Consider the following 22,147-nt stretch of genomic DNA (forward strand, 5'->3'; position numbering starts at 1 on the left):
AGGGCATATCATTGTTACATAAATACGCGTGTATGATTACATAAATATCTTTATTCTAATTAATACATACATTATAATTAATAAAACTAACGGTATATATAACAATCCTCCTTGGCCACACACGCACGCCTCACGCAGCAGAGCATGTTACACGCAACTAATGGATATACAAGATCATATATTCAGGTAAAATGGCCCGAGATGGCACTACCATAATTTACCTTGAATATTGGATTGAGAATAAATACGAATAAAAAAAGTCGTTATGAATAACGTCATTCAGTCAGTTAATAAAAAAAAAATATATTCATTGTCTGATGAATCACATACTCATATAGATCTAATTGGGTAGGATCCCGTAAAGAACATTAATATTTATCACAACATAAATTTCAACTGTCCAAAAGTAATCCAGAGTAACAATGAATATAGTCAAATTTCTCCATTCAAATTAGGCTGTCAATTCAATCAAATAATCCCACCCAATATCTTCATCGAACGGCGATTATTCGTGTCAAATTATTTATATGTAATCATAACCATTTTCGTTCCTTGTTTTGTTTCTCCTGAATGGGTAACATCGGCCTTCCCTTAATATATAAATGATTGAAAATATCGCTCTCTTATCTACTCTTATCAGCTTCGTCAAGGCGAGGCCAAGGTGCCCATAACAGATTCCATCGTCATTGATTAAATCGTTGTAATTAAAGAGTGTACGAAAACATTGTTAATTAAACGGAAAAAAAAGAATATAGCTCACGATGACCTAATGCATGCCTATTCCTAACTTAAAAAAATACATTGAAAATATTCAACGTTCGTTGTATATATTACTCTTTCTGCTTTTCTATTTTTTTTTTGGCATGTCCTCTGACCAGTTCTCAGCCGCTTATTTGCACTAGCAAGGAATCAGTAATGGAATTTAGACATTCAGAACTTTTGCCTGACACATATTTACATAAAAGTTAACGAATTGTTTAGCATTAAAAATCTACCAAAAAAATGATCATGAAAACGTAGGACGATCCCTTGCTGATCTCAAGTATAATAAATCATTGGCCACGGTGCCTCAATCGCAAGATCAAGAAAAACACGTGGAAGAAAGTGAGCCCAACATTTCCGTACATATAAATTTTAGTCTCATAGCCCATGGAATTGATAATTTAAAAAAAACCCACGGCAATCTTTTTAGAATCCATATGAAAACAGGATACTATTTCGGAGATGAGAATCTTGTCGGTTATATACGGTGTCTTCAGTATCTGTGATGGGGTTGAGATTGTCTCCAGTCCGAGCTGGTATTACCGTGATGATGATGATGATGATGATGATGACGTTTCTTATCCGCTACACTAGCATGCTTGCCTGATGGGTAGGCAGCTACGTCGCTAACAACAAGTTCCGATTCATCACGTTCTGTATTGTTTCCGCGATAGTTCTCCCGGTATCCAGGTTCATCCAGGGTCTCTTTACGACGGAGAGGACTATGATTTGTTTTAGGTCCAGCTGTCTCGTGTAGATTCTCCCACGCTTGACGATAGTAACGGTTCAGTCCACCTCGACTCTCCGAGGAGCTACTGTCGAAGCTGGCCACTGTGTTGCAATCTGGGGATGCTCGGTGACGATAATGTTTACTGCTTCTACCACGATTCCTGAAAGAATAATTGTCTTCGTCAAAGTACTGATAATCGCCCAATATTCATTCAATAACCATTCTCAAGACTATAACTAATGCAAGGTTCATGGACATTGTTTACAACTATGAGGAATCATCGGGAGGATACAATTTTAAGGTTACGTGATAAAACCATCACCTTCTATCCACGAGAAGAAATGCTTCAACTTCAAAATACCAGAGTGCGTATCTGTGACGAAGTACAATTAACAAATAGTGCATAAAGTACAGGATAGTGATGAATGAGAAATGGTGAAAGCGTGTGAAGAAAGAAAAAGCACCGGTGCAGCATCGAATTGGTTAAAGAGTTACGCTAGGTGCTTCGTAGAATCCTGGAAGTCGAAGCGCGTTTACCTTGACTAGTATCACTCGTGAGGTGGTTGGTGGTGGTTGATGTTGTGGTGAGATCGGTGGTTGCGGGGATGGGGCGAATTTAGATTTTTATAAGGATGGGTTCGAGAAGTAGCCGGCACGATGGGCCGCCGAGAGGCTGAAGGAGTACGGGTGGTCGCTACCGCGACGTCCTGTGAGGTCTCGGCGCCCCAGGTGCTGGTCAGGGAAGGGCAGTGCGAGAAGAGTATACCAACGCGAGGGCATACCCATGTCAGTCCTACCGAGGCCACCGTTTCCGCCACCCCCCAACGCACCAACCCCACCAAGCCCCCTGCGACGCCTTCCTCGGACGTTGTCGCTGCCGCTACCACCACATCGCAAAAGGAGCAACGTTAGTTTCCGTTCAATTATCCTTTTCCCTTTCTTTCTTTGCTATCTTTTTCTTTCTCTTTTTTTTCTGATACTCGGGAGCCTAGATTAAATTACATCTAGAGGTAGCATTGACGCTACCCTGATGACACGAGATGATCTTATTTATATCAGTAAGGATGCTCCTCGGGTAGCGGAAGGTAAGATAGTACACGGGATTACCAAAGTGGAATTAGTTTGAATAAATAAGCGATACAGTAGATATGCACACGTGGACAAGGAGCAGACATACATATAATGAAAGCGCGAATGAACTCACGAGGAGCAAGATCGTGATACTGAAATTGTATACAATACCAAAAAGATCAAGAACATGAGGTCTTACCTGCGTATAAGGATAACAACAGTCGTGATCACTGCAGCCAGGAAGACAAATCCTCCAAAGACACCAAGTGCAATAACAGCTCCCAGGTTCAGTTTGGCTTGATGAGTATTAGCAGGCTGATCAGCACTGTCTACTCTGAACGGACCGGAAGGTTCTGGTACACCAGCTGCAAGTTCTGCTTGAGCGTTATCAACACCACTTCCGGATATCTCATTATCCTGAGGATGGTCGCTACTCTCGTCATTCAAAACTGATGGTGGTTTTTGTAATCCAACAGTTGGTCTTCTTGCAGTGGTCTCCTTCACTGTGGCCGGAAGTTCCGGGCCGCCAATAACTTTACGAGTAGGTATAAAACTAGTTGTACTTGTTGCAGGAGCTACGGTAGTAGTCCTGGGTCTAGTAGGAATCAATGGTCGACCCCGAGTGGTGGATGGTCGAACAGTTGCTCTAGAGGGGATGTTAATGGTCGTCCGGGGTTCTTCTGAAATGGCAATAAACGATATAGTTATGTGAAAACATTATTTACTTTTATGTACTTTGGGTGTATCTTGTTCTAGTTACCTGCACAAGCAGGTGCTGCATGGTCGTACAATCCAGTTGTTAAACAAAGTATCTGTCTGCTACCAACAAGCTTGTATCCCTTTTCACAAGTGTAAGTAACAATACTGCCAACAAGTAGACTTCTGTTATTACTAGCTATATTTTTTTCTGCGTCGATTTCTTCCACCTCGATAGAACTGTGTGGTACAGCTGATGGAGGCTCGCAACGGATCGGTTCGCAACGGGGTGGAGGACCGTTCCAACGTTCGTCAATATCGCAAGTAAGTCGTGCTCGGCCTGTTAACGATAAGCGCAATGTTATCATTATATACAATTACTTATCTAGTGTCTATAGAATTTCCTGGATAGTTAAAGTCAAACCTGTCATTTCGTATCCATCCTCGCAAGAGTATAGTACTTGACTCAAGTAGCTTACAGTGTTGTTTATCAGAGTGTACTCTCCGTGCTTTATACTTGCTGGATAACCACATTCTATATCTGTGAAATACAATTTTTTATTTAATCATTGCGTTACAAGGTATGTATACATGTTGAAGGAATCTTATTTATTTCTTACTTTTGCATACAGGTGGGAATTCGTTGTAGAATCCAGTATCCAAACAAGTTCTAGTCGCGGGACCAATGAGTAAACTGCCAGCATTGCAGCTGTACTCTACAGTTGCTCCAACTTCGTAACTTCCACTGGAATTTCTGTCCGACGAAATTGCTACGACCATTGTGGAATTCGGTGGCTGTTCAGGACGTCCGCAAGCTCTCGGTTCTATGATCGAAGAATTAATAATTAATTGTCCTTGTTGAACTAAGTAAAAGCAATAAAAGAAATTAAATAAAGCTATACTAACGATGTTGGCAGATATAATTAAGACGTGCAGAGCATGGTGTATTGGACCAAAGCCATCCACGACTTCCGTCATATCTAGCACAGTCTTCCTCCGATCCCTGAGGAAGGCTCCAGAAAGAAACGGAAACTTCTTCTCCACTTCCGGTCCATCTCCATACGCTTCTGTCCTTTTGATCTCTCACAGCGCCCATCCAATATTGACTCGAGGTATCGCTCCTGTAATTCGTTGCAATTAATTTCAATAGATAATTTTTATATTTTATAATAAACAATCCACAAGTCATTTATTATTTATATTACTATAGAGGACTGTTACGGGACGAAACTGTATTACATAAATGATAAAAAAATTATTTCTTTACTACCAATCTACCGGAACAATAGATATATCTAACCTGTGACGTCTCCATAATTCCCAGGAGATGAATCCTTGCAGTGCAGGATTACTCTCATCCACAAGAGTTCCACCACGTGCACGGCAGAACGCCAAGGCGTCCCTGAAGTTGAGTGGCTGTCTATTATAGAAAACGTAACATTTTCCATTGTAAGTTGCCGTGGAGCCCGGAGGCTGATCTCTGAATTGTGGACACCGTTCAATGGGTAGTGCCTAGATTATAGAAAACAACAATTACCCCATTGTTATCCATTATCATCCATATACAGAAGATACACCAGCCTCTACTGACCTGATCGGTATAAACGAAAGCTTCGCATAAGGATAATTGCACAGGAATGGGCGCCTGCGTAGCGGATTCAAGATGGACAGAGACAAATGCTCCAGGCATCGGAGGATTGCAAGGTAAAAATAACGGCTGTCCTTCTTCCAGTGGGCCGGTGAATCGATTGCAAATAGGATTCGTTCCAAGATCCGGTCTGTTATTACCAACCCGAACAACTATGGTGCCAGGAATGCCTTTGCCTAAAAGCAATAAGAAAAAATTTGTTAGAAGAACCCGTGACGGGAGTGTCTCTCTCCAAGTTATTGGCAAGAGAGAATATAATTTTACAATAAAAGAAAAGAATAAAACAGCAATAAAATAATTTAGCATCGTTACTCCTGGACCTGGAGAAAGATGAAAATCTAATGCTCGCTAGCAGCCTAGTGAAACGCCGTGTTAATCGGACAAGACAGAAGGAAATAAATTTCAATATTATTTGTGCAAGTAACCTGGTTTCGCGGCGATGCGTGAATTAATGTCCTACCACTGGGTCTAGTGCATCTGGGTAATAAAATTCTAGCTCTACATTTCATTCAGAACTTTTACTTCGAACTGCTAGTGCTCTAAAAGCTATTAATTAATGTAGCTAATTAACACTTCTTTCGAATGATCAATAAATTATGGACGGTATAAAAATTGTTTAAAACTTTACAATTTTACAAACCCAATACACTAACGCCCCATCATCATTTTCCTCGATTCCTGATGGGAGCCGAACCATCCGACTGTACGATAAAGGTGACTGAATTCAAAGAAGCTTTCACTTGCGGTTCAGATCATGACTACGTCCTGGTCGACTTCTAGACGATTCCCTGACTAGATAATATCATCCTGAGCAAGCTGGGCCTGGGTAGCACTAGAATCCTGACCCAGTAACTATCCCAACTGTGACGATGCAGAGCCATCACTTTGTCCATCCGTGAGGATTCCAATTATAGGCTTTCCTCGCTTTGTCTCCATAATCATCTCCCAACTAACTATTAACGTCGCTTTAAAAATATAGAAAAAAAATAAAAACAAAAATCACGAGACTTTACATCCAAGACTTTCTTAGTCGCAGTATTTATAGCAACCTCGCATTATGTAATTTTTTCAAATCAGATACGCGTACTGCATCGTAAATCGCACTTGAACTAGCTACGCATTTTAAGCATTGTCTTCTTGAGCTTTTCAACAGTCAAGATCAATTCTATTCAGGATAATTCCACTCGTCTAGGATACGTGGTACTGAGCCGTAACTAAGCAGCTACCTTAACGACCCTTGTCCATGTTATATTCCTCTTGGATAATTACCAGGCCGAAATCGCTGAATCTGTTTACACGCATCGCGAACTTTTCATTATCTTCAGTCTGCATTTGCATAATAGACACGAGAGCAGCGACGTAAGTTTACCGAAGGAGTCAACAAACCGCAACGAACGAGTCTCCCTCTGGATAGGTACCTTTAAACTCATTTAATTCAAGTGAAATCAAAGCAGACGCCACGAGGTGACCGTATATACACATGTAAATAAAAACCGATCACGTTTCTTCAGATCGAATCGAAAATTACTGTATACCTTATAGAATGATTTAGTACGTTTTCTAAGCAATCGAAAGTAAAGAAGACTCTCACTTTCGTTCACAAGAGTTTCTAAAAGATCTTGCATGCGAGCCAACGCTCGGACGCTCCCGGGCGCTGCTCGATTTATTATGACTTTATGAAATTTCATGGCTCGTTTCCAACGAACGATACCTTAACAATATATTCGCATTATACACCTTATAAGTACACTCCATTAAATTGCCATCGATTTGTTTTAACTATGGAAAGCAAAGTAGACGAGATAAGAAATTTTTTAAAGTCCTCCAATGATTCAGGTCGATCGTCCCGGTAGTAATGCTTATTGGAGCATTTTATTGGGGAACCGCGAGCGTCGAATGACTTTTCTTCAAAGATGAAAGTGCCAGACGTCATTTCGCATCGATCTATTAATATCTGTCTGGTTCATATTTTAATTTCCGTAAAATTTTTATTGGCACATAATAACTTTCCTACTTACCACAGCATGGTTTGCCAAAGTCCAGTCGTACCAACTGTACCATGTATGGTTCCAGGAGATTGACGTACCACCAGGGTCGTGGCTCTGCTGTCGTTAGTGTACAAGTTTGTGGCGTGTAAAGTTGCCCGCTGCTTCCATCTACGGCCCTTTGTGGTATTCCACCTTCCGCACTGCTTGATTGCATCGGTGCTTTACCACCGGCTACGTTGAGAACTGCAATTCAGAAAGAACAGACGCCATTAGTCTTACGCACACACCGTTCGATGATTGACGATTCTTGTCCACATCAGGAATTTTTGACAGTTAGACTTTAACGTCCGTGACGTGATAAGCTGGTGGATCGTAAATCGGTCAGCATTTGCACAGGTCACAGATGAATTCACATTGACACGCGAAGACTTGTGTCAAAATGAGAAAAGAAATTGCGAGGAAAAAATCGAGGAAGAAACGTTCAAAGAAATTTATCCCGTGCAGGAGTGCATTCATGGAGAAGTTGGCGGCCTTGCGGTAGTTTTACTGTACCGTAACGCCGGTACTTTATCGACTACGTTCCTGCAACGGGCGTCCGTCCGACGTGCATTCTGCACTAAGGTAGTTAATCTTAGGCTAATCTCATGCGGTCGGTTAAGATATGATATCGTGAAGTGAAGATGGTTCTCAATGGTCCACAGGACAATACTTAACAGCCTCATACATCGTATAGGAGTAAGTACGATATCATAAATGGAATTGATATTGAAATTACGAAAATGACAGACGCCGACCACTATGGATATACACAAAGAGAATAGGCAGTAGGCATGTCCTATAAAATAGATAATAGATGCGTTCACGACCCAAACCTACATTTCTCAATTGTACGTATATGCCAAGCACGTTTTCCCACAAACTCGATGCGTGCCTACCTCATGACTTACAGTTATAATCTACGTACGATTATCACGTAGATTTAGTATTCTTTATGCTTTTTCGACGCTCTATTTGTCTTCCTAGGCTGCGGTTGCTCCAGATCCTCGCTTTATCGGATGGCTAAGAATTAATTGAACAAAATCGATCGTTCGCCGAATAACGGACAACGGCATTATACCGAGTGAGTATTCTTCAAATTATTCAATAAACAATATTTATATATACTTAAACGACACATTTGACATTTACTGACGTCATAATTTTCCCTTATGGTTTTACACCACCGTATTTAGCGTCAACACCAGTTGAGCATACTAATTTTTTAATTATCATCATCATATGTTCCTAATTACAATAACTATGATAATGAGAGCCGTAAAGAGAATAGAAATTGTATTCATTCCGGCTGAATAACAGTATATGCTTATACTACCAGGCTACCGAACAGTACTAATAAAGGATAAAGGAAGAAGTTACCTATCCGCTTCCTTGGTCAAAAGAGCAACTTCATCTTTACCAACAAAACACGTCTCTTTGATAACAGGTTTTTCTTTAAAAAAATACATATTTCTCATTTTGCCCATTTACAACGCACTGTAGTGTCCGCCGCATGCGATAAATAGTTTTATTATGTTAATAAGAGTATACAGTATCCTTTCTTCGAAGCACGCGCCACACACTACATATATTTTTCTCAATATACCAGTATCATACTTACACATACTTCATAGTGAAGTGTGAAATTCTCTTGAGGTCAGGTCAAGCAACGAGGTATACGTATGTGATTTATGCACCGATTAAGTCGACTCTATTGACTCGATCCAGTCTGATAATATATTATACAATTTTATTGACTATGATTAATCGATGACTGTCGCGGCATCAGACAGCTGACAGTAACCGCCATGTATGGTTTCTATCTTTAAATAAAAGAACAGCTGTCGTGAGAATCAAGTTCATGCACAGGTGCGTAAGTGGTACCAGGCTTGGCGAACATAGAAGACATCGACGCTTGGTTAGAGCTGTTCGAATTCCGACTCCACCCTTGAATACGTACACGTATATACATATATAGCAATGATATATATTGCATTGCCTATATTAGATTTTTTTTAGAATATTTCTTCTATGCCGTCGGCTACGCTCCAGTGGATGGCCTACAGGAGTGTCTACAGGAGTCTGTAGATATAACGGGTTCCTTGAACGAGAATCCGAATGTACAATTTTGCCGGTTCATTAATGGCTTCGATGACGTCACGGAATAGGCACGTTGCAACAACGTAATATTTGCAAATTTTATGCAAATATATATATATATATGCTACATTAAATTCCTTGTCCAATCGGTCAGATACCCCATGTACTATATAGGTACGTCGATTACTATTTCCGCCTAGTAATACCTCTGGTTATCAGTCACGGTTTATGACAACGCGTTTTACTGCGATTAAAGTGCACGTCTTCTGTAAAGTGCAACACCTGGTTTGAAGTGCAGGTTGCACCACGTGTGGTTGAATAGTCTGTATTCATACGGTGGAACGTGTTTTTCTGTTCTATGGCTTTGCCAAGGGTATCATTAGATGCGTTAGAAGGGACCATTAAGAGTAAGTGGACGCGCATAGTATTGGGAGAAAAAAAAATTATAAGAATATGGCATGGCAATAAAAAGGAAACTTTCTCACTGTCTTGCAGCAGCAAAATGAAATTGAATTAACATCCTTTTTTTTTCTTACAGATTCTATACTCTATTGGTCCGAAGTATTTCCACTATTCTTGCGCTCTGTTTCTTTCACGCGGGGTACCGATCGTGTCGCGCTCTAAACCCTGAAGAGACAGTTCTTTTGATCAGCGAACCGCGTCCACTTCGTGTGCCCACGATACTTGCTGACCCACTTCCGTCATCGGAGCGTCACTTCGCACTGGGACAGGTTTATCATACATAAGTCTCGTTGAACCCACTGGGCCCCTCAAGGTAATTCACCTGTCGAACGACCGGACGCTTCTGACTTTCCAAAATAATTTTTACCAAGGTTTTTGCAAATATCTGATCCACTGTGAATATGCGATATTGATAAGAGAACAGTCCATAATCTTTATAGAATATTAGAGAAAACGTTCTGTCTAATTGGTCTTACTTGTAGGCGTTCAGTATTTCTATAGTCAATTTATAAAAAGTTCTCTTTATCATGTTAACCGTATATTCATACTCTTGTCTGTACAGTATTGAAAGAAACAAAAGAGAGACTGGGTCAGGACCACTATTCGCGGCTCGTTGATCGAGTTACGAACAAGAGGGAACTTAAGTTTCTTTCAGCATTGATTGCAACACTGATTTCGGTAAGTCAATGGAGCGTAACGAGTTGTCAAAACCTCCATTATTCCTCGTACAAGCACAAAGCATTCACAGTGCCTTAATAGAGGTTGAAAGAATCAACAGAATCTCTGGTACAATTTTTTTTTCTTTTTTTCCCCAGAAAGACCCGTCCCGGTAATATCAACCATCGCGTGGTCACTGATAAAGGAAAAATATATTCCTGCCACGAAATCCTGGAAGAATTTAAGGAATTCAACCCTCGGGATACTTCGAGGAAGTTTCAAAGATACGAGCGAACCTTGTTGCTCCCACAGTAAACGCCAACACTTTCGAAATCACCGGCAGCGCCCAAAATGGAGAAGCATGAAGCTTGAGGATGACCCGATTCCGGGTGTCCTTGACCGAGCAGTCTGAAGATAGTTAGAAATGCCAGTAGTCAGTGGGGGTACTCTCCGTTAACTCTGAACCTGTTACCGCCTAAGAACGCCTCAGGCCCAACGAGTCTCATATACGCGCATTCCTCGCAGCCATTACGTACGCCAAGGACCTGGACGATCCACAGAGAATCTAAATCCATCGAAGGATTCTGACAGCCACGTGACATCGTATAAATTCACCAGCCTGTCATCCTAAATAATCAAACAATAACATCAACCCACCAAGGATACGTGATCTAACGAGCTGATGCATATCTGAAGAGATAAAAAAAAATCGACAACTCACCACAAAACGGTATGCCTTCCGGAGTCCATGAACCATCATGCTGACACTGTCTTCTGGCAGGACCAAGAAGCTCGAATCCTCTGTCACAGTAATAAGTAGCAACAGCGCCTTCCGGAAAAGACGGGTCCTTCAGCAATGCCTCTTCTTCGTCTATGATATCTTCCATACCGGGAATAGTGAAGCGTACGATGCTGTGAGCAGGTGCACCAGGGTAACCGCATCTCGTGGCTCTACTTCCTGTAATGTGATAACCCATCGTCAACAACAATAATTATAACGCGTTCAAAATGGTGGCTGCCACACCAATATCGTTTTGCCTGTAGCAGAATCGTACACGCGCGATAGTATTATTATTTCTCATTTACTATATATCATTAGTGTACTAACAGCTACGACCGACACACCAAGTGTCGGTCATTGCCATCTCGTTGGCAACTTTCACGAGTCCTTTGGTACCTGCTAAATCAGTAACCAGACTTCGAGTCTTCGTGTCTCGAGACGATAGGGATCTTCTCACCGTCAGCTATGCTGTATCTACATACGTATATCTCTTTAGAATGGTATTTCTACACAGCAGCTTCTGTACTGATTATCAAACGCCTGTGTACAGGATGTATTACTCGGTCGGTAAAGTAGATAGCATTATCGAGCATCGAAGTCTTCAAGATGCGCAAAGCGCACCGAACGACAATAGGAATCCGTATCTATTGCGCAACCACTGAAATCTTCGAATTGCTCAAGTACAATAGTTAGAACCATGAGCACGATTCGTTTTGTAAAAAGAAAAAAGGAGTGTCGTCCGTTGCAAAGACCTATTGCGAATTCTTGAGTCGTCGAGTAACACAAGTAACGACTCCTGATTGTAACGCGAAGACGTGACGGAAGTGATAACGCAAGTCCCACCACGATATCCTGAACGGGTAACACAATCACTTAGGAAGTAATCAGCCATGCTGTCGGTGTACAAACATTGCAAGGAACTAAACTCGAGTAACCCCATGAAATTTCACTCGTTGCATAACTGTTAATTTTTTTTTTTTTCAACAATCCAAAAACTCAACTTTCCAACGCCTTGACATTCCCCACACGCTCGTTCAATGTAACTATTGTTATTCCGCTAATAGGCTTTCTCAGGATGTCATTCTAAGGACTGTTGCGTATTATGGTGCCAAACTATTTTTGGTGTCATTCCGATACCGATTTACTGTTCGGAACCAGTCCGAAGGATTTTGTTTTTGGTCGTGGGTGGTTAAATGAAAAATAGGTCAAGCCTCGTTCTTCTTGCGATTCCTCTATGCTGCACGGTATAGTGACTCACAGCTCGTGCCACTTTTCGATACGGGTATATTTGTACGTCAAACCGTGAACCACGCAGATGCTTACTCGTTGGGAATTTAATTATCTGAAAATAAATTGTACGCATCTTTCTTGTCAGTCTGGCATCTGCTATTGTTATCGTGCAGTATGTATCTCTGCTATCTCTTGGTACCATTTCGCGTACAGTCATATGTATATGCGAAACTAGTAGGAATGACTTAACGTAGGCATGCACTCTTCGACGATTTAACATTGTTTATACGGAATTGCGCAATAGCTAAGTGCATTGCTCGTACAGGTACGAGATGTATAGGTCGATGACGTAAGAATTAACTAGCACGTCTCTAATGCGATTAATTAAGCCGAAGCCAATTTTAAAATTACAAAATTGGTTTCTGCTATTTGACTAAGAAATCAAACCAAATTTCCGGTCTCTTTCTACATTCTCTCAGTCAAGCGTTCAGCCTCCTTTTGAGAAATGACATTTATCGTACGCTTACTTCATAGAGTACTCATCCGTTCCATTCTTTCTTATGTGCGTTCTGATCCTAGTGTTAAATTCGAATTGAAAATTCGAATATTTTTAGCTATCGGATCCTATATGGCGTTTCTGATGCTTATCGACAGCAATAGAGTAATAGGGCCCTGCGGCTGAACGAATAACGGTCCCCACTATTCAATTAACATATTTATTACGCATTCGCACTTGGGCCCAAAACCAACAATATAGATATATATATATATATACACACATGCGTATATGTGTCAGAGACAGGTGTAACGTGCGAATATTAAATTGGGTCTTGTCTGAATTAACTGTCGGTATCATAAGAATACCTGCACGTATCTGAATATGATAATCATTCAGCTATGGAAATAAGAAATGATCATCGCGTAGTGTCATCGATCTTCTCTAAGATTTTTATCTTTCTGTAATGTCATACCAAGTGCTTGCAGGAATACGACAATTTACATATTTAGATCCGATATTAGAAATAAGTCCTACTTTTTTTTTTAAGAACACCCTATATAGACCTCGGTTCTTTACATCCGTATAATGTAGGTTGCCAGCCCGCATCATCGTAATGGTTAAGCCGCAAACCGGGGCAGAACTGCGCCGAGGTCTGATTCGGAAAGTGCTTTATTGTGCCTGGCGCGATCATCAACGTACTTAACCACGTGGATCGTACGCCTAGAAGATCGATTATCGCTCTGTAAGGACACAATTAGTCATAGATCCACGAATCCATGTGTAGTGAAAAAAAAATTTCTATTTCAATTAAAAAAATGAATACCGAATTCGATATCGATTATCGAGTCAATGAAAGGTAATTATGGTTAGTCTTTCTAATCTCTTAGTGAGAAGTTACTGGATTTATGTGGAACAGTAAAATAGGTAGATATATCCGTGAAAAGGGTGAAAGTTTTTTTTGAACTAACATGGACGCCATGAGAAATATTTTCTGACTATCTTTTGCTAATATTGACAGTATATATATATATAGACTTTTCAAATGTACCAGAAACCCTTTTTGTATGGATTTAAATATATACTCTGTCGATAAGTGGAATTATCTAAGAGGGAGAGAGAAAACCTGGACAGATAGGCGCAATGGCGAGGATGAAGAAAGACAAGATACCAAATAGCGATACCAAAAGCAAGGGCGGCACTGATGTCTTCCTTATAGCGAACGTACCTCCCGTTACTTCCTGGAATCGTGGGAAATTGGGAACCTCTGCTGACTAATTAGAAACGCCAACCTTTGTCTTGGGGTTTCGCGACGACGCCATAGGTACAGCCACTATACGTTTGAACGGTGGTACACGTTCTCGATATTACCTGGACGATAATCACTACTGGTGCTACCAGTTTCCTGACTTGCAACTAGCTTCATTCCAGATGGTTAGTAGGTCGAAGGTACTCGGAGTAGGTACCAGAATGCATTTCGAGTCTGTGTATTGAACGGGTTAGAAATAGTTGGTGTACTGGTATTCTTGTGGGAATACAATTTTTTTTAAAATCTATGTAGGACACTCTAAACCGGTCTTATTAAATTCTTTTTTTTTGTTTTACATACACGTGCGGAACGAATTGACATTTGCGATTATGTGTTTGATAATTTGAAAGATCGTATATCGTTTGTTATTTTTTAACGCATCGTCGTCTTCTGAAAATTAATTGATACCGTAGAATGGGATATAAATAATATTGATAGTTGAACGCGTATAGATCGCAACGGTAACTTGACTCTATGTTAAATTAGCTTCTCCAATTAGCCGTGAATGGGAAAAGCGCTGTCGCTGTCCCGAGCGCTTCTGCATCGGATGAAAGTAGGAAAGTCGTATGCCGTACTTGCAAAAGTCACACGTAGATATACATTATGTACGCTGATAGAAATACTTTTTTGAAATTAATCATTCTCCTGAGATCCTCGTATTATTCTGTAAAACGACGTACAGCATCTTTTTCGCACGGGTGAAAACGAGCTTCTTTTCTATCCTGATATCTATAATACTCGAAAGTCATTCGTACTATAATAAAGAATGAAATATAAATTATAATCAATTATACTGTCAAGAATTCCGATCACTATCGTCCTAAGTAGTCTGAGACTTTCCAATATCCTCTAGCAGTTACTTACGGTATGTATGTCAAATTTTCTTTTCTGACCTCAGCTTACCCCATACAAATAATTTTAAAAGTTATTCAGACATACATATATACACGTATTACTTGATTTAAATTAATCAAAAATATACCTTGTGCCGTAAGTCCAAATAGGACCAAACCAAGAAAAATCCGTAGTAGTCCCATCTTCTTGATCCTACGGATGAACCTCGAAACGTTCACGATCTGCGATCCTCCCTCGAGGTTCTTTTTTTGGATGTCAGTGTTTTCAGCTGTTCCCAATGTATACGAGTAATTCCAATGAACCACGTTTGAAGGCACAGTCCAGTTGCAATTTAATATATTCACAGTATAGATGCACTTAGCCGCGCGGCATAATTTCAATTGTCTAATACAAGCTTAACCTAAAAGACAATCTTCCTGACGAAGCCGTTATGTATCAAACGGATAGTCCGTAATTGTACGCGTACCGAAGTACCGATCGACAGTGGTGGATCTTGAAGACTGAAGTGCTTCGCTGTGGCAGGAAGTCATCCAGGTGTTGTACGTTCTCGTACCTACTCACTCCCCACCTGTGATGTTGTCTGCCACCACTCTCCAGTTACCGGTGTGCCGGTTGCAAGGAACGAGGCTGACTTTGTGACTGACTATCGTCCTCTGCCTACGAACCTTGGAATCCAGGCCACACTGTTCTGCCACCTCTGAACCTCCCCCTACACGTCTTCGTTTCATGACTTTTCTCTATTTTCTATAATAATATTACCGATCGTCATGTAACAATAATTACACATCATCACTTTAATTGTTAATCGGTATCTCAGCTGGTTGATTAGCCTCCTTGATATCCTTACGGCTATCGAGTAACACGAACTGACAGGCCATAGTAGAGTACGTTCCGAAATTCACTGCCAGTATCTACTAGTATCGTGTCGTCTCTGTTTACCTGTATGCAATAGAACGAGACGCAATCATCCTCGCAGTATTCACAGTGAATTTAAAAGCTTACCCATAGACGCGGTATTACCAACGTAAACTAAATAGGCATGGATCATGCAGCAAGGCGGGAATCAAACAGACAGGAAACTCTGTCTACCTACGACGATCAGCCAACCGCGACACCCTAAACCGGATCAGGCAACCCTCATAGCAAACTTCCTTATACGAGTTAATCGTGACTCTACCTACATAGAAAGAAAACGTAAATGTTCACAGAAATAAAGTTTGTAAAGGAATATTGATTAATGTGTGAATAAATACAATGGCGCATGGACTATAAAAAAAAAAAATTGATTGTTTACTCACAACGGATAAATTAATCCAGTGAACGATCAGTGGATGAACATTATAAAAGCTTTTTTTAAATCAATAAAAATATCGACCTGTCCCAACCGTAACGATTGTTCGTAACTTTTGTAACTGCCACCAGAGTCAAGAGATGCTCCATTGTTTTCGTAGATAGGACCAGCAAAGTAGTACACCAATTTTTTCTGTCCGATGCAAGACTGTTAATTGGCTTCTCGATTAACGAGCCAATTACCAACTTGAGTTACATTACACTTTGCGTTACCACCTGCGGTTACGATTCTCGTTCACTCATTTAAATCGATCCAACGGCTATCGACCGCAGCGCACGTGGCTCGAGCCAATACTCGTTCCTGTAAGATGCGCCATGTTAATTGCATTGAGTTTTCATGGTGTCTCTCGAGCCAATTAAATATCGACCATCAATTGCACACGGGCAAGAGTAATTACAAGTATTTTTAAAAAACCACTCAGACTATGTATTCGTCTTTATTTGAATGAAGAGCCAACGTACGTATTTCGTTAGTCCAAACGAAAATTCTTTCCGACGAAAGTTAGCGGTGTCATACGAGTTAAGTTACTTGTTAGTAACGCCGGCTTCCTGACCTACATACCTCGAACGACGTACAATATAATCCGTAACTATACGTATATTCGTGCACGTATGTATTATAGGTACATATGTGAATCGACGTGGAAGATCGGGACCTCATTCACGTTCCCAACGATTCTCATATAGTACATGTGCGTATACCTGAGATAGCCATATATACAATGGAAGTAATGCTACCTCAATATCCACGTGGGAGTTGTTATCAGTGATTTCATGTGTCAATTATAATTGGATACTGGGAGGATTGAACGAAGGGAAGAACGTTGGATCACACATGAGGAACGTGATGGTAATGTTAATTTGTTAATTGGCATGTTTCATAATTTATAAATCTTTCTCGTGTTTCTTGTAAGAAAAAATGTAGATAGGTCATCGATGACAGTAGCATATGGTACATGGTAAAAGATATTCATGATGGTTAATGTCGTCATTATTTGATGACAATGATACTTTACAAGTACTACAACAAGGTTAACGATCTTATCTCGTCTAACCCAATAGTCCGTTTCCGTTAGTTGGCGACGATTTTATCGGTTGCATTAGGCTGCTTTATATGCGATCTACAGTACCGGCTGACCTAATGTCCTCGAATATTTTCGACGTCGCATTCGCACGAATTTCGTGTCCTGCATTGCTGTGCATTATTAATGTGTTCTTTTATACTTTGCACACTGTATAGAACGAATGATAATTATTGTTTGTGCTGTTAAACAAATAAAATATCATTAGATTTTATGAAAGAGTGAAAAGGAGAGCGAACTCTTGTCAATGCTGAAGGTCAGCCAGTCATTCAGGGACAATAGCGAATTATGTCGAGATTCCATAATGTGAATTTTACTGAATGGTCGTAATTTGTTTTAATTAACTAAATTCCACTGGACAATTAAAGGAAACAATTCATGCTTGCTGTTGCCCGTATTACATTACGTTCTCAGGCTGTGGGACACGCTATTTTTTGTTCACACTTATTGTTGGACTTAGTTTCTTTTTATTTTTTTCTTCTCTTATATTAGCATCTTGAACAAGGCGTGATTCCGCAAAGTGGTTTCAACAATATAATGAATAGCAGAAAAGACTGTGACTTCATTGATTTCACGGGGCTCGAGGACAATTTGTTACTCGTTATTCCATTAAGAGGAGCAAGGAACTGTTCAAATCTCGCGGGCAATTTGACAATTGTAGTAGGTAGTACGTTAGGTTCGTAAAGTACTACCAATGTCATTTGAAATTTCTTATTCAAGTAGACACTACTACAGTGTCAAAAAGTGTCATTTATATATTTGGCCACCAGGAATCTTGCTTATTTTTAAGAAATTCACTGTCTGACCGTGGACAGCTGCTTAGGTTAGGTTAATCCACTACGTAGATGTCAAGTAGGCAGTGAATAAAGAGTTTGTTAAAAATTAAAAAAAAATTATCATTAAAAACTGTTTATGCGCGAAAGTTAACGCATTCCCTTCTATTTTCAACATCTTCATACGTACTTGATATTATAATATGGTTACAGTACAAAGACAGCATGCAGCGATTAACCTCTAAGCGTTCTGTTAAGTAATTACCTCTGGCAGACTTTCACTGACTTAAGGTCACATAATTTAGCACTTTGAACCCGAGTAATAATAATCTTTTGGTAAATTTCTCACACTTGGTCCAGACGACTTAATATACGAAATTTCTCTACGGATTCGTGACCGACGGTAATCAGTCTTAATAAACGAGGCAATAAAGGGGAATAATAAAAAAAAGTAGTCATTCGATATTCTAAAGTTAAAGCGAAAAATATGAGTTTAAAATTTATTATCCTTTCACTCAAATCCTTATCCAGTAACTGTTCCTTTGGCAATATTTTAATTTTTATTCATCCACATTGACCCCATATCTTTCATACAGATAAAAATACTTGTTTTGGGGTAAATTCGCTGGAATCCTAAAACAGATAAGGAATACAATCAAATTTTTAATCCTCTTTTGAATCTTTACCTAAATTCATAACCTGTATTTACATACATGCAGTATCACTACTACTGTCTTACGTGCCCTGATATTTATTCGAATTATTCGACGAGCTTGCAGTCTTTCTGGAGTTGAACATCGTGCTGACTACCAGCAGCCACGACAGCTTTCTCTCAACTCCTTTCACATAGGAATTCTTTGACTCTGATCCTCATCCTCATCATCAACATTTTCATTCCACCATCTTCCAATTGTTGGTCCACAATATATTTTTTCTCTCCACAATATTTTATTATGAATTAATAAATTATTATAAACAACAAGAATATTTTATTACATCTATAATAATACGTACACTGTCACTGATTACGAAAAGGCAGGATTAATTGAGTGTACATAAGGTCAGTAAGGTCTTTGACTTCTGTACGAATTAAATAGAGAATTATTAAGTAACAATTATTGATACAACAATTGGAACGTCTATACTTCTTAATATGTAATTTGATGATCTGACAATTTTTAAAGATCGAACTATGACCTCAGCAAGTTCATGTTACAATGATTGACCTTCCCGAAGAAGAAGAAGAAGAAAAAAAGACAATTCTGTATTTCGCAGCAGAGATGACTGCTTTCTCTTTGATTTTTTTTCAATAGCCTCGTAAAGTGACGTCATCGCAGTAAACCACTTCTACTTGGTATATGATACTGTTTTGGATTTTCAAGTTCGTAGACCCCGCAATTTACTCGAAAAAAATGATTGTTTATTAAAAATTTTATTTAACAAAAGTACCGTTATTCTTATCCAACGTATTAATACCCATTGCTGTACTCTGATTTAATAATATAAAAATTGTTTAAAATTATGCTACGTTTATCAAACTTTATAATTTTCATGTTTACCAGACACCAACTAGACTCTCTTCTCTTTCCTGTTACACCATAACGGGATTTTCACAGACGGTGAAATCATCTTCAATTTTACTACTCGACCAGCTTACGTTATTGTATGTATATCCATATGCATTCCACTTCCTGTAACTGAACTCGCTTTACCGTACAGATGAATAAAAATGGAAGTGTAACCAACAAGAGTGAATACTGTACGCGTGGCGATATCTTTTTCACGAATTTCAGGTCAGCCTTTCCAGAAGCGAGTATGTGGTACACCTTTCATCATAATTTCGTGATCGCATTATGATTGTTTGTCGTTACGATTAAATTTGATGGTCAAGCCAGGCAAAGTTTAAAAAGACAAAAAAGTGGCTGCTAGGTACGCACGTCCTGTAACGTAGATATATAACTGTATAGGCTAGCCACAAGAATGTCACTAGCGTCAAGCCACTGTGACAGTTTTGCAAAGAAAATATGTGTTTCACCAAAATTTAAGGTACCAGATTCCGGCTGTTGTATCGTTTTTTAAATTTTGACTTCCAGAAAAAATCTGAAGAATCGAGTCCAAAAAACTGGTTGTAATCACGTCAGGATGGTGCAGGTCGAGTTTGCAGACGTTTTTGAGATGACCTTGTTGATCTTGAAATTCCTGAATTATACTTATGGCTTATTAGATTTCTAACCTTTGAACGATGTACAGTTAAACGGCTTGACCTTGTACCACCAACCTAAGTCAGCCAAATATTCTTCTGCTTACTTATTCGTACTTGTGCTGAGCTGGACCATGGATTTTATTCTTTCAACTGGTCCTTGTCTTCTTCCACTATGGTCATCATAACGTTTTCGTCGGATCTGTTCAATAGTAATTTCTACTGTCATTTGACAATGACGCAATCAGTCTTCGACCCACAGGTCAGGATTATCAGCGTCATTGGATCGTTACGAATAATACTCACCCACGTTTATTCGAGTCATGGACCTCACTGTAGTCTTTCTTTTGATCCAAGCATAAGAAGTGTCTTTAATCAGGAATGTATTATCCGTTCCAGCGTGGTAATCGACTGATCAACTGTCAGTGATTAAGGTAGAAACGCCGCGGGAATAAAAGACCTCTTTTTTGTAACTGGACAATGTTCTGAAATTGTATCTTGATTAGGGAAAGTGTCCCAGCCCGCGTCAAAGTCGAGGAGCCAATAACGTCTAGAGTAACGGATACGACTAGACTTTTGGAAAGTCGTTATACTCACGTTATTCAAATGTTACTTGGTAAAAGTTCTGATTCATCTTACGTTAGTCTTTGCATAAATATTTATCCGGAAGTTCCGGGCAAGTATTTGCAACTGTAACGGCGTCTACATCCGCGAGGCCATTGAACGCCGAACCTAATAAAGGATACGTGCAATTGACAAGGTCCGCTTCTCGAAGACTCATCAGCTTTCTCCGACGAATGTTTGAATCACTGTAAGTATACATTTGCTATTTTTAATTATTTTTAGAACTTTCAAATTTTCGTTAAAAATTTGTCAATCGGCAAATTATGTGTGTATATATATTGTACCTGGAGATAGGAAATGGGGAATATCTTTTTCCTGGGTTGTTTCCTATGGATGTCGGTTAATACCAGGTCAGTGAGTCCATAGTAAATTTCACTGTGTTAAATTAACCGATCTCTGACAAATCGATTGAGGCAAGATGATACCCTGAGGAATGTAGCGTGTCGCTGCTGTGAAAGTTCCTGGGAAAACGTAAATAACGAATAGTATCGCTTGGATTTGTATTCTTTTCGCTTTGTAAACCAGAAGAAGGTTTCCCATGTATTTAGTAAAGGATACGAGAACGAAAGTCGACATTGTAGATTGTAATAGGACTGATAACATACTGGGAGTCTGATTATTTTCCCAGGGATTTTTTGTCACTGTCTTACTCCCATACAGTAATGGCCAAAACGTCTAGTGGATTTTCAATGGACGCTAGACTGGTGATGTCTTCTGGAAATCTTTTTGAAAACTTCCGGAAATGTCTGTATTGGAATCAAACGGGCGTTACGACTCCCAGGATTGTCCAACGCTTGGGTATTTCCGCTTTTGCTTTCACCGGTTCTCGCGATACCTTTACAAGATACAGAATCAGTTTCGACGAATTAAGATCGATCAGTCATTTCCGCCTCGTAGAATGCGATGATACAAGATAGAAGTGTCGTGTAATGATGCCTTGAGGTTATTGACTCTCTTATTAGATGTCGCCATGAGTCGTAGGCAGCGAAATGCGTGGGGTTGACACATTTGATTTTTATGGAACGGAATTTTTTAGACAATTAAAAAAATTATTGTAAGAATCGTAGGTGATATATGAAGGACTAATATTTTTTAAAAGAAAATTCATAGACTATAGTGTGTAATGTGATTTAGCGTAATATAAAGATAAAGATGTAACTGTCATCGTTTAAAAAAAAAGATTAAAAGACCACCAGATAACAATTGCGAACAAATTTTTTAACCTAGCAGATTACGTTCATGGTGGAAACCAAAATCAAATATCCTGCTTATTGTTACGGTACCGCATTATTAATCA

The 22,147-nt window shown here is 39.6% G+C and overlaps 2 protein-coding genes and 2 long non-coding RNA genes across 7 annotated transcripts; 2 read left to right on the top strand and 2 right to left on the bottom strand.

Moving 5' to 3' along the window:
• Positions 1–31: 31 nt before the first annotated feature.
• Positions 32–18,468, bottom strand: LOC107273415. The gene is made up of 11 exons (XM_015751581.2): positions 14,949–18,468; positions 10,872–11,108; positions 6,926–7,138; positions 4,851–5,083; positions 4,560–4,771; positions 4,166–4,380; positions 3,880–4,083; positions 3,684–3,800; positions 3,324–3,599; positions 2,763–3,243; positions 32–1,652 (listed from the first exon to the last, which is right to left on the bottom strand). The coding sequence occupies exons 1-11, from the start codon at positions 15,001–15,003 to the stop codon at positions 1,256–1,258; spliced, it is 2,640 nt and encodes an 879-aa protein (XP_015607067.1). The 5' UTR covers positions 15,004–18,468; the 3' UTR covers positions 32–1,255.
• LOC112495194 lies at positions 1,541–2,756 on the top strand. Its single transcript, XM_025090755.1, has 2 exons — positions 1,541–2,399; positions 2,639–2,756. The coding sequence occupies exons 1-2, from the start codon at positions 2,150–2,152 to the stop codon at positions 2,752–2,754; spliced, it is 366 nt and encodes a 121-aa protein (XP_024946523.1). The 5' UTR covers positions 1,541–2,149; the 3' UTR covers positions 2,755–2,756.
• LOC107273427 lies at positions 7,145–10,878 on the top strand. 4 transcript variants are annotated; one of them, XR_003061537.1, is made up of 8 exons: positions 7,145–7,516; positions 7,597–7,782; positions 7,919–8,015; positions 8,128–8,800; positions 8,951–9,114; positions 9,570–9,806; positions 10,056–10,171; positions 10,309–10,878. It is a non-coding gene; the product is annotated as an uncharacterized LOC107273427 (long non-coding RNA). The 4 variants fall into 4 exon arrangements; XR_003061536.1 differs by having other exon boundaries at positions 8,128–8,378; positions 8,593–9,114; XR_003061535.1 differs by having other exon boundaries at positions 8,128–9,114.
• Positions 18,469–18,665: 197 nt separating the features above from the next.
• Positions 18,666–20,705, bottom strand: LOC112495195. The gene is made up of 3 exons (XR_003061539.1): positions 20,533–20,705; positions 20,334–20,428; positions 18,666–20,225 (listed from the first exon to the last, which is right to left on the bottom strand). It is a non-coding gene; the product is annotated as an uncharacterized LOC112495195 (long non-coding RNA).
• Positions 20,706–22,147: the final 1,442 nt, after the last annotated feature.

Source organism: Cephus cinctus, unplaced genomic scaffold (assembly GCF_000341935.2).
Source record: "Cephus cinctus unplaced genomic scaffold, Ccin1 Ccin1_scaffold1588, whole genome shotgun sequence".
NCBI lineage: Eukaryota > Metazoa > Arthropoda > Insecta > Hymenoptera > Cephidae > Cephus > Cephus cinctus.

Coding starts and splice junctions, on each gene's coding strand:
- LOC112495194 (XM_025090755.1), top strand. CDS start 2,150: ATGGGCCGCCGAGAGGCTGAAGGAGTACGGGTGGTCGCTACCGCGACG. Junction 2,400..2,638: donor CACATCGCAAAAGGAGCAAC/GTTAGTTTCCGT, acceptor GCGATACAGTAG/ATATGCACACGTGGACAAGG.
- LOC107273415 (XM_015751581.2), bottom strand. CDS start 15,003: ATGGGACTACTACGGATTTTTCTTGGTTTGGTCCTATTTGGACTTACG. Junction 4,084..4,165: donor TAATTATATCTGCCAACATC/GTTAGTATAGCT, acceptor CTTCGATCATAG/AACCGAGAGCTTGCGGACGT. Junction 3,244..3,323: donor TGCAGCACCTGCTTGTGCAG/GTAACTAGAACA, acceptor TTGCCATTTCAG/AAGAACCCCGGACGACCATT.